The following is a 12792-nucleotide window of genomic DNA, read 5'->3' on the forward strand; positions in this document are numbered from 1 at the left end:
ATTATTATGTATAAAATTTTTCCATGGGACTATGGTCTCATTCAAAGTTCAGGAAGAATAACAATCATGGCTTTTCAACACTGTCTTTTATCTTCAGCATTGGGTTTTCCTCATTTGCTCTATTGCAATTCAAACCTTGCCAAGAATTTTTAAAGAAAAAAAAGAAGTCTCATGGGCTTATCTGTGGTGCTGACTTCTATAATAGCACTGTGAGTATGTGGAACTTCCTCAAAAGATATGGATGAAATATGGAGGAGAAAATACCTCCAAGTTATATATAAGGAATTTGAGGCAAAGCAATATGAAATACAATGTTCACTGGTCAAAGCAAAAATGTAAAATATTCTCAGTCATGCAATGCCTTTAGGCTAGGTTTTTTCAGCAGTTCTGAGATACTAGGTGTGAAAAGAAATGGCAAGAAAATAACATCCTTATATTAAAACAGAACAAAACCTTCAGATGTTTCAAATTAGGACACTGAAAAAGAAGCTCTAGAAACTGGCATTCCTCTCTAACTGTTCAGGGGCATTGCTTTTCACCCCCAAATGTCTAAAGCCAAATAAGAATTGGACTCAGTTTTCTCAGCTGAGAGTCCAGGAACTCAGCAGATGAGCATTCTTTGTTCACCTGCAGGTCCCTGTTTCTTCACAATGGTAAAGCATTCACACCATACAGGCACAGTTTGAAAACCTCAGGTGGGAGACTGGGCTCTAAAAAGGAGGAGTGGTGGAATGGACAACACTAAACTGTGTGAACAACCTCTAAAAAGTATTTCAGCTTCACAAACAAAGACCTGCTATATAACAGCATCCACTCCAGCTACTCCATTCTTACAGCTGTTGCTGGACAAAATAATGTGCAAACAGTTATCTGAAGACTGTATAAACAAGTTTTAAGATAAAAATACCTCTGTTGTGAAGGGAGGTGGAAATAGGAGATATAAGTGGGGAAACAAAATGAAAAAAGTGCAAGTCATCCTATGCAGCTACACTGATTTGCTTAATTTGCCCATAAGGAAAAGGGATCTGAGATTTAACCAGAGATCACAGAATCACTTAAATTGGAAAAGACCTTCAAGATCATTGAGTCCAGCCATTAACTGTCAGGTCCATCACTAAGGACCATGTCTACATGTGTTCTAAAAACCTCCAGTGACAGGTGACTCCACCACTTTCCTGGGCAGCCCTTTTGGTAATGATGTTTTTCCCAATATCCAAACTAAACCTCCCCTGGCTCAACTTGAGGCCATTTCCTCTTGTCCTGTGGCTTATTACTTGGGAGAAGAGACTGACACCCACAGAGTGCTTTAGTCAAAGTGGTTTCCATGTTTTAATGTGCAGCTGGAGAAAAGGCAATGCAAACAATGATCATCTTGTCTACATCAATTCATGGTGCCACTTATCTGCATGCCCAGAAAACTGAGTGAAACTGAGATGCACATGCAGTTCAGAAAACAAAAGCAAAAGTGGTGAAAATGCTTTACCTCACATATAAACAGCAGGTTTCTGCACCTTTCAACAGACACACACACAAACACACCCAAAGGTATTTCCAAGGAGAGAACACAAGGCATTCCTCCAGTGCTAAGGCATCTATCATCTGTCAAAGCTCCTTTTCAAAAGCATAGAAACAGAAAGTCTGGTAAAATCAACAGCTGCAGAGCATTTTAAGGAAAGGTAAAAATATTTTCTCCTTCCTTAAGAAATGGCTGTAATATTTCTCCCACATTTCTCAAAACTCCAGTTGGAGAAAAGGCTGAAAAAAATTTAGTGGAAATGAACTAAAGGGAATCAAACACTGACATGAGCAATTAGAGAAGAGCAATAAAATACAATAAAATGCAATATGCAAACTTATGCTAAGTCATAGCAATGCTCTCCTAGAAATAGTCTTGCAGACTATCTGTATGTAAATGTATTATTCTTTAAAAGACATGGACACTAAACCTGTTACTGCAACAGATGTATATTAACTAAAGACACATAAAGCTACAATGAATTTAAAAAAGTTATTCTTACGCAAGTATGATTTTAGGACCAGCCTACAAACTATCAAAGTATTCTCCTCTCAGTTCTTCAAAGCAGCACCTAACTGTTATTTATGCAGAACACAGTGAAATAAACTGCCTATTCCATACATTGTTACAAAGTATACCACAAAGTCTGATTCATCAAAATGTTAATTTATACTTACAGAGTTTTTTAAGCAATCATCATCCACATCAAAGTTTGATGTATCAGTAGGGCTGCTGACTTCTGGGATGTAAGGTGCCTCACAGTTCCTAATGTTGTCCCAATCAATCCCAGCAAAAAATGGATGGTTCTTAAAGTCTTCTATTCCATTTTGTCCAAGTCGATGCTCTCTGCTACAAATGAGCCTTCGGATGAGGTCCTTTGCACTTTCAGAGACATCTGTCACTTGAGCAGGAAACTGAAACCTCTCCTTAAAAATTAAAATAAGAGGAAATAGTTTATTACCAAGAAAAAGTTGGAAAAAATTACCTTCTTAGTGAAAATCATTATCTTGAAAAAGAAATGTGCAAATACTCCAGCTCTAAAATACATGCAGTAAGGTTTCAAGGAAAAGACTTCTGCTAAGGATAGAAACTATTAAGATATTTTGTCTTCTAGTTTTTCTCCTTTATTTAAATTTCTCTTACACTACAGCTGTTGAATTCCACAGCTAGCTCCATGTGGAAGAACATTTTAGAGTCTTCTGCATAAGCCAAGGAAGGGGCTCACCAGAAAAAAGAAACACAACAAGAGTGATGCATTGTAGCCAAGACAGACTCCACAGAGTGAATTAACATCTATGTTTCCAAACCCAGATTTTAAGTTTAAGCCTTATTTCAAAGCAAAGTCATCTGCAATCCATAACCATTAACTTGCTACATGGAAACATATTTTATGCTTTACATTTATGAACACTTAACATAATTAGTACAGAAAAACTTATTTTTAAATACGTGTTCAAGTTACCCCATTATTAAAAATTAGCTTAGAGACAGACAGAAAGTGCACTAACTTTGTGGTTCATTATTTTCCCATAGGTCTCCACCAAGGACTCAGCATAAAAGGGCGTTTCTCCATAAAGCATTTCATACATGCAAACGCCCAGGGACCACCAGTCACACTCGGGCCCATACTTCCCTTTTCCATCTTCCATGGCCTGCAAGATTTCTGGAGAGATGTAGTCTGGTGTTCCAACTGCCACTGAAGATTGGACCTGGAGAAATTACATATTCAGGATTAAAATCAGCTTTCATCATTACAGACACTGTGCTACTATGCCCATGTATATATAGATTTAGTCCAGCATTCTTGTCATAACAAGAACAACTAAACACAAGCAAAAGCTTCTAAAGTCATAAAGAAATACTTAGCATCCAAGGCACTGCATTAATAGGCAGCCCAATAATATACTTTTGCTAAACTATTATCAATATTTAAAAACAGATAAAGCACAGAACTGTCAATTGTCAGGACTGGAGCCAGTAAGCAATTATAGATTTGGTAATCACATATATTAGGTCAAATACTTTGTAATCCCCTGGGACATGATTAAACATACTGGAATTACATTCTAGTCACACTTACTATATACTGTGCAAATTTAAATGTACTAGAAGAACATCATCCCATTTCAGTATCTCATCCTGCTCATACTACAGCTTACATTTTCAATAAAGATTAGAGCTCAGAGCTTAAAACTGAGAGATTCATAGTTCATAAACACCTACTTGGCATTGACAGCACAGCTTCCCTTTATTTATTCATGAGCTGACTGTATGCTAAAAAGTTCTTAATATACTGCAAATCCAAGCAGTCTGCAGCTGAATTTTCAAGAAAGTCAGTTATATACCAGTACCACTTACAGCTCCATTTCATTTGCCATAAGGCACCTATTCCCTTTATTAGCACACACTTTGAGGCTATCAATGGACTGAAGAAAAAATATTTAGGAATGTATCATTCTTTCTAATTTACCGTTCCATCTTCCATCAGTTTCAGACAAGAACCAAAATCTGCTAATCTAATATGTCCATTCATATCCATCAAGATGTTGTCTGGTTTTATATCCCTGCAATAAAACAAATTCCAGGATTAGTACAAAATGTATTGCATGAGATGTATTCCAAGCATTAACTCTGCAAGTCTTTTCATTCAAAACCAGCAACCCATCAGTACACAGAAGACAGTCACTGATGATATGGTGAAATTTGCACTAGAGACATTTCATGAGGCTGTAAATCAGTCAAATCCTACAACGCTTCTTAATTTTAGTAAGAATTGTGTAGTTAAATTCCTCTCATGTCTCAAGGGCAGACAGGAGAATCTTACTTGCTCTGAGCTTTTGTATATAAAATTTTAAAATCATCTGAAGAATTTTAGTGAAATGCTCTCAAGTGGAAGATGCATGTCAATTCTGGAGCTGGAAAACAACCCCTAGATTTTACAACAGAACAAAGGACAATGAAATCCTGAAATAGTTTACACATTTTACACATTTTTAGATTTGCTGTCTTTCACTGGCATTCTTCTCTCACATGCATCTCAGTTCACTGTGCACATCTGTCATGCTTCTGCTGACATGACCACTGTACACAGCACTGCAGCTCTGCCTGGTCTCACTCTGGCTGCCACACTGAGCTCATGATGCAGATGGAAATACTCTTCTAAGCAGGCAGCACAATAAACACTCCTCATATTGTAAACTTGGCCTTTTTTTGTCTCAGGCTTTTCCTGAGTGTACTGAAATACAGGTAGAGTGTATGTTCCCAGTGTACAGCTGAGCAGGACAAAAGCCCTCTGTTACCAGAGGGACATTTGTTGTTCAACTTGTAAACTATGTTCAAATGTTGAAATTTCTTTTCAATTAAGTATAGGTATTAGAAACACACACCAAGCTAGATTTTAGAAGTATCTGACATTATTAGATTCCTATACCATCCTTATCTATTATATTCAAAACATAAGTTATGACTGTATGAATACAGATCTACAAATATTTTCTCAGGGGACATTTTTAAGATATGAGAACAAACTTCTAAAAAAACCAAAAGAAATTTTAAGTCCTCACTTTGATGCACTCCCCAAACAACTATTAAAATGAATGTCACTGATTGCTTTACAGACAGATGTCAAAATATTCACAAGCTAAAATGTTCACGTTGCACCTGAGAGCAAATTTTGTTGTTTGGACTTTGATGTTTTGTTTTTGTTGGTGGTGGGCTTTCCCCCCCCACAACCAAATATCAAATTATAGATAAGGCTTACTGATAATTTACAACAGAAGAAAAATTAGAACTACATTATAGAACTTATGGCACAAAGGTGTCACAGTGTCACACACTTGGTGACAATTAATATGATAATAATTTGCTGTTTGGAAGAAAAGAACTTTCTGAATTTGTGTTACTTGAAGACAAGCAGGCAGTGATGTGTGCTGAAAACAAACTTTAGGCACCTTCCAAATGCTCAGAAATATTTACAAAGTAGAAAGCAAACACTGCAAGAAATCACACTTTCACAACTTGCAACTGAGCATAAAGACAATTCTTTATAAAGTAAATCAGAAAAATAACTGAGTCCATTCTCATAAGATCATTCTTCCACTTGATTTTTGCTGACACTGAATATGCCAAAGAATTGCAGCCTCCAGACTGAGATAGTTGTGTTTGTTTTGCACTCACCCACCAAAAACATTCCTTAAACACGCTTCTAAATAAAAACAAACACACGCCATTGAGACTGCTGGAATTATAACTTCAGTTTAAAACACTTTGCAAAAACATGCACCTAAAATCCAGTTCCTCCTAGAAGCTGGATCTAGTTCAAGCTAAACAAAAACATGAGTCACCCTTGAGGCTCCATTTATCCATGTTCTATCTTTTAATATATTCCCAAGAGAAATAATAATAACATTAATAACCATCATCATCATCCCAACCTCTCTCATTCAATCTCACAAAATAGCAAGAAAACATTAAAAATCTCATTGTGTTGTCAACACTGTGCAAAACCAAACCTGCAAACAACATTGAATGCACTTGAAGGAACAACGATTTCTTGCAGAGTGGCATTTGTAATGCTCAGTAATAACTTCATAAGAATAATTTTTACAGTTAAGGAAAAAAGAAAAGACCAACTTAATAAATACAAATTCTTTTCAGCTCTTGTAACAAAAGCTATGGACTATGAACAACTGTTCTGAATTCTGAGCTACATTAATAAAAGACAGTTTGAAAGACAAGAATGGCTGGTACTGCAGAGCAGAGTAGGCTATAAGCACAGGGAAAGAAAATTATGAGCCCCAGAGGGGAACAAGGAACAGGAGTAATTATTGCCAGTGTAACTGAAGAGTGTGAAGGTGGTGATTATGGGAAAAAATTATGTCTTAAACTCTGCATCTTTACTGAGCCTGCAGCAGTTAGATTGCATTAGAATGATGAGTTTTGTTCCAGGTTTTCTTTTGAATGACATTTGTTTACTCCCTTTAGTGATCAGAGCTGATCTGTTTCCTGTTCTAAAGAGAATATGGTATTCTCTCTTCACATTCACTCCACCTTTCCCAGCTTATCCCAGTTTCTTCACTGTATGAACTGGTTCCTTCTACTTCCATCTCAACTGCATTTTCATTCCTGTCTCTCGTAGATTCACCTCAGAAGCTGAGATGTCCAATCCTTCACAGCCTATCAACCACAAATTTCCTCCCTTTCTATTTCCTCCTTTCTCTCTCACTTTCTTCACTCTCAAGCCCTCATCTTCCCACTTGTTCAAATTTAACTAATCTTGGTTTTTATCCCATTTCAGTTCTCAGCAGTCACTATTTACTCACAGTCCTGTTCCACTGGCTTCCTATTCCTGTGATACAGGACAACTGTCCTCTTTCCTCATGTCCAGTTCCTGTCCAATTTGCATAGCAATCTTCTTTGGCACCAAAAGGAAGAGAACTATCAGTAACAGAGACACTCCACACAGTCTCTAGTGTCTATTTATCAGCATCTCCCCAAATTCCTTCAGTATCACAGCTCTGAAACAGTGCAAAGCTACAGCAGAAGAAAACTGTAAAGTATTTAGGGATCAAACTCTGCACACAGTTGTTTGGAACTCATAACAACTGGAACATTGAGGGAAAAATTATAACCTGAAAATATCTAGGTGGGGGGCAGAGGAATGAAAATATATCCATGACTCATGGAGGATTCTCTCCTGAATTTCAAGTCTCCACATCCCATAGCAGAAGATTTTCTCACTGGTTTTGTAAGAGTTATTTTATTAATTAAAAATCTATATAGGAAAAGCAATCCATGATTCTTGATCTTGTTTCTGGAAAGAGGAACACATTGCTTTAGGCAAATACTAAGGAAGGAAAATTCCAGAGCCAAGTACCTAAAACCTGGCAAAATTAATGAGCAAATAATGAAAAGTTATATGGCTCAATGAATAAAGCACTGGGCTGAATCTCTGCAGATAAGAATTACCAGGTGATTGTGGGCAGACCATTTAAACATCACTCAACAAGAACCATGGTGCTCAGTCAAGCAATTAATATCATCTGGCTAGAAGGCCATGGAGCCCAAATACCCCTCTAACTCTGTAATTAGCTCACTGCAGTAAAAGAAAAAGGTCAGCCCACTTGAAATATGAAATACTAATTCATTTTCAAGAAATATAAGCATTTGAAAGGTATTTTATGAGCCAGATTTCTAGTGGAAACAAGTACTGAATGGGGGCAATTGCTCTGACACCACTGTGCTCTCTGGAGACCCTGAGCCTGACCAAGTCCCTGACAGTTCAGCCCCACTCTGACAGCAGCTTCTGGGGAAGGAAGCTCAATGTGCAAGGGGTGCAGGTTGCCAGAGCTGGACCTGGCATGAACCAAGCTACTACAAATTCTTCAAATATGCTCCACAATAAATTAAGGGAACATAGGTACTCAATATACCCAAAGAATTTTTTTTTTTTAAATGAGTGATTTAACAGCACTAAAGGAACCAGAAATCTGGACCAAATAAACTTCTCTAGAAACACGTGTGTCCATTTAAACTTTGACTTCAACAGAGTGTCCAGGAGCAACTTCTACTTTTCTGAGCTTTGTTGGCCTTGACTGTAGGAGAAAATCAGCACTGCACAGCAGCTTTGCTGCTGTTTTCTGGAGAATGCAATAGGAATAAACAGTGTGTAATACTGAACAGTTCACTTGCACTGAAAAATGAGGGCTAATGAAAAAAAGAAAGAAAAATCTCTAATGAATCCTTCCTTTTAATGTTTCTTAGTTTAATTTGGGGAGCTGTTCTTCAGATTGGCATGTTTACCCAGATGACTTCACTCACCTCTCTTTAAAACCGTTTACTTTCTTAAGCTGTAATTAAAACCCAAACATTTTACATACTAACTATGTTAATATAAACAACATTCTGAAATAGGACTACAGCAGATACCTGGATTATTGCCATTTATTTTGATTTCTCTCTTAATGAGCCAGAGTAGAATTTCATTTGTTCAGTAAGACTCAAGAAAAAGTATTCCCTCTGAGACATGCTAAATCCATAGCACATTCCAGCTGTAAAATAAACTAAAAAAGAATTTTTAATACATGTGAACGTATTTTTTCCCCCCGGATTCATTTCTTATACTAAAGGAAACTTAAGGATTCGTGAGGTCTTGCATATTGAAATTTGCACTAGAAAATACCCTTAAGTTCCTTACAACTTGAATTATCTGATAATCTTATGGTTTCAAAGCATATGGGTTCCTGAGGTACAGTTATGTCATTCCTTGAATCACTGGATCAATGCAATTCTGATATTTTCAAGACCACACAAAGTTCTTCAGGCCTACAGATGAGGAAGCAGCAGATTTAGAAGAATCTTAATTTTGTTTTGAGGGCAGCTTCATGGAAGAGGGGACCAGAAAAATAGAATGGAAGATGCATCAAAAATAGAGGGACAATTAGTTCAGGAGCTGTATCAGAATGATTGAGCAGCAGTTGTGTCAAACACTACCAAAGACTGGGACAGTGGGTCAACACACAGTGGGTCAACACACAAGCTTTTATCTTCTAAGTTTATGTGATAAAATTCCCAGTGGCATTAAAGATTTTGTGACCAGTAGGGATCCCTCTTCTTGGTAGCTGTACAGATATGATGCAGAATTTACTTGGTTTGGTTCATCTGTATCATCATTTTTTCTTTCAAAATATAAATGATCAGACAGAAATGGAGGAAGAAGCATATCCTTCTCCTCAAGATCAAGGAAAGTGGCCAGGTGGTACAAGTGGGAACCTCTCAGTATGTCCAACATATCCTCCTTGGAATAAATTTCAGATGCTGATGGACTTTCATTTATGCTGATGGACTGTCCTTGCATACAGAGCTGAGCTCTTAATAAACCAACAGAACTGAAATGAGAATAAAGAGACTCACACTGCTCTAAATGCATGATGTGAGCTGAGCCTGAATAAAGGAATGGACCTGTCTGAAATCAAAGGAGCAATTTGATAGCTGGGCTCCTAGTTTATTTGAGCCCAGTAGATAAGAAGGAGATAACCTGGAGAACAATTTTTTATTTCTAATGCTAACATTAGAAAAGCATGGAAATCAATTAATTTTCCTAAACAGGTCACATGCCCCAAGACATTCTATTTTTGAATAGCAAGGAACAAAGTGAGTAGCTCAAGTGAATTATTTATTTGGGAAAAATTCACAAGAACAGTATTTTTTAATGCTACCAATGCAAATTAAAACACCAGCATTTGAGAAAAACAAATTAGTTTCAGGTGTAACTGCTGGCACAGAGAAACTGATGCAGAAAGCTTATTACCAATTAAAGATTTCACAGTACATTATTTGCTCATTGTACATGCAAGAGCATTCCCCAAAAGTATAAATCAAAAGATTAAAAAGACATCAATTATTATAATTATTCACTCTTACAACAAGAAATGCCATCCTTTGCCTAGTTACCTTCTTTAAAAAAAAACACAAGCAAGGCTTCACTGCCAGAATGCCTGGACTTTTTATCCAAAATTTGTTCAGAACACAAGATTATCCTTAGTCAGGACAGAAGTTTGGCAAACTGCTTATTTCACTCCCTTCTGCTGTTTCAGGCAGACTTTCCCTCCATACACCTCTCTCACAAAGAAATGCTACATCCACGATTAAAAACGAAGACATTTGGTTTTGGCAGCACTCCAATGAAATGAGAAAATTTGGTGCCTGTGAAGATTTTATTAAGACATTCAGTGATGCTCTACTGACAGCTTGCTTTAGATACACAGAGTGAAACAAATGGTGAACTTCCATCAAGAATGCTGGTCAAATAATGCCTTTTTTCACAATCAAATGTATGGACATTGATGTCCAGCAGGTTATTTCTATTTTCCATTACAGTGGACTGGGTTATATCAAAGTCAGCATTGCCATATTCTGCCAACTCTGGTTTATCTGAATTCTGATGAGCAAAAGTAGAAATAGGCTCCATCTGGCAGAAAGACTGAGCCAAATTAGATTTGGACAGTCGGCAGTTATTCTTTAGCAATCCCAACAAGATAGGCTGCACAGGATAGCAGCATGAGAAAACTGGAATATGCTGTACCTCATTAACCATGCCTCTTATCAAGACTCTACTGTGCCTTCTCCTAAACAGACACTCCTTCATTTTTGGGTGAAATCCAAAAAGCGCGTATTTCGATTGAAACCAAAATAATTTAAATAACTTTGATCTTAGCCTTATTATTTGTATAGCACCCAAACCATTGCAGCATGTTTGTGTACTAAACAAAACCTGCTTCATGTAAAGCTGACAAAGTAAAGCTTACAAGCAAATAAGATGCAGTAACCTTGCATACAGCCCTGAAGTCAATAGGAATAGCCAAAGACTTGAACACTTCAGAATTCAAGCCTTAATAAGAAGAGCAACTACAGGGAATAAAAATAAATGCTATAATCAACCTTATTTTATAGTTATTTTTTCTTAAACAGTATCTTAACAGTGTAAAACTCCCTTGTTTTCTCCTTAACTCTTGACAATAAGTTAATGTGTGTGCTGTTCCAGAAACCCCAGTAATTCACCTCTGCTAAAAGCATCTCTCTACTCTAAGCAGCAGGAGATTCCTCTAAATCTCATTACATTCAATGGACAGACATCCTTCAATTAGTTGCAAACAGCAACCAAACCGTGACAATAAAGGCTCTAGATCTGTGATATAGTTGTTATTTATTGATCAGTGTGGATAATGGATAATTTTAGATTCATGTTGTCACACATCCTAACCAAAATTTATTCTTAGTAATATCACAAAACTAAATGAAAAACACTACAAAATTCAAGGTTCCAAGTACTGTGTGCAGTACATTTAGTGCAGCACCTACAGAATCAGATACTTCCAAACTAACTTAGTTCCACACCACACTTTCTGCCAAAGTGTACTTTTTAAAATCCCTAATCCAGACAAGAGAGCTAATTTCAGTTTTCACTAAAAATAAGGTAATTACATTACATTATTCTTTTACTATAAGAATCTGCACCACAGACTTGAAATATATAATGTAAAACAGATTAAACTGAATACTCACCCACACTGAGTTTTTTGTGTGGTAACACAAAAAGTAATGAATTTAAGTACCAATGAAAGATACTCAAATGAGACATAAGGAAATGTATAATAATGACAATAGGACACTAGAACAAATTGGTTCAGGAAATGCCACCATCTCCATCACTTTTCTTTCCAAACCAGTTAGACAGACATCTGTCAGACTGGTTTAGCTACAGCTTGATCCTGCCTTGAAGCCCAAGGAAAATTCTAGCTGACCTCTCCAAGTCCTCTCCCAGTCCTTTGCTCTACAGTCTTTAATTTCTGCCACCCAGACAAGTATTCTGGACACAACACAGTGTTTACCTTATGGTATCCAATGCTCTTTATGAATTTCAAATGCTAATAAAGGAAATAATAACAAGCAACAGGGAATGAGTACATCAGCCAACACATATATATCTTGAGTTTGTTCAGGCACTCATATTCATTCCTGAACACTTGAGCAGAGTGTAGTTACTGGCTTATAAATATATGCTCCACCACATCATATTACAATATCCTAGAATTAATTTACCTCAGAAAAATATTTCCCTGTGGGCTTTGTGCATATGCATTTGTTTCCAAGTAATGGATATCTCAAACACCATGACAGTTGAAAACCAAAAATAATTATTTTTAAAAGCTGCTTATGTCCATTTGCTTCCTTCTTTAAAAAAAAATAAGTAAAAGGGGTGATTTGAAAAATTCTTTTGGATAAATGCTTGGCAGCTACATACTCCCCATAGCTACTGTCTTCATCTAAAATGTTAATCAGCTGACAGAACCAGATATCTATGGAAAAAACCCTCACATGCAGGTTAGGCCCCTCATGCAGCATTTTAAAGAGATGTCAGGGTAAAGTCACTTGTGATTGCCTAGGGATTATTTCTATTGTCTTGTCAGCTTTACAGACTAAAACCAGGAACACACTGTGCTATTTGATAGCCATTGTAAATTTGGTAACTTACAGACTGATTTTAAATGCCACTGAAATAAGAATAGAAGAGTGGTAGAAAGCCAATTCCTTATGTCAAATAATCAAGCATGCAAGAGAAAGTCCAATGCATTCTGAAACTTGAAAAAGTTCATATTAAAAAACAGAAGTTAACTATTAAAAACAAATTGAAAAACCCAAACCCAAGTTAACAGGCCTCTCACAGTGGATCAAGAATACAGAAGTTCATGGCTTTCCTCAGGGTTGACTTGTAGCAG

At 36.8% G+C, this 12792-nt stretch overlaps 1 protein-coding gene across 3 annotated transcripts in view; it reads right to left on the reverse strand.

Moving 5' to 3' along the window:
• The window catches only part of CDC42BPA (CDC42 binding protein kinase alpha), a 180328-nt gene that overhangs the window by 73505 nt on the left and 94031 nt on the right, over positions 1 to 12792 (reverse strand). For all 3 annotated transcript variants that reach the window (XM_050971951.1, XM_050971952.1, XM_009096149.4), the window contains exons 7-9: positions 3987 to 4080; positions 3025 to 3225; positions 2194 to 2442 (exon numbers count right to left, since the gene is read on the reverse strand). In XM_050971951.1, the coding sequence (XP_050827908.1) occupies positions 2194 to 2442; positions 3025 to 3225; positions 3987 to 4080 (544 nt within the window). The remainder of the gene's footprint in view (positions 1 to 2193; positions 2443 to 3024; positions 3226 to 3986; positions 4081 to 12792) is intronic.

The sequence above is a fragment of the Serinus canaria genome, chromosome 3 (assembly GCF_022539315.1).
Source record: "Serinus canaria isolate serCan28SL12 chromosome 3, serCan2020, whole genome shotgun sequence".
In the NCBI taxonomy this organism is placed as follows: Eukaryota; Metazoa; Chordata; class Aves; order Passeriformes; family Fringillidae; genus Serinus; species Serinus canaria.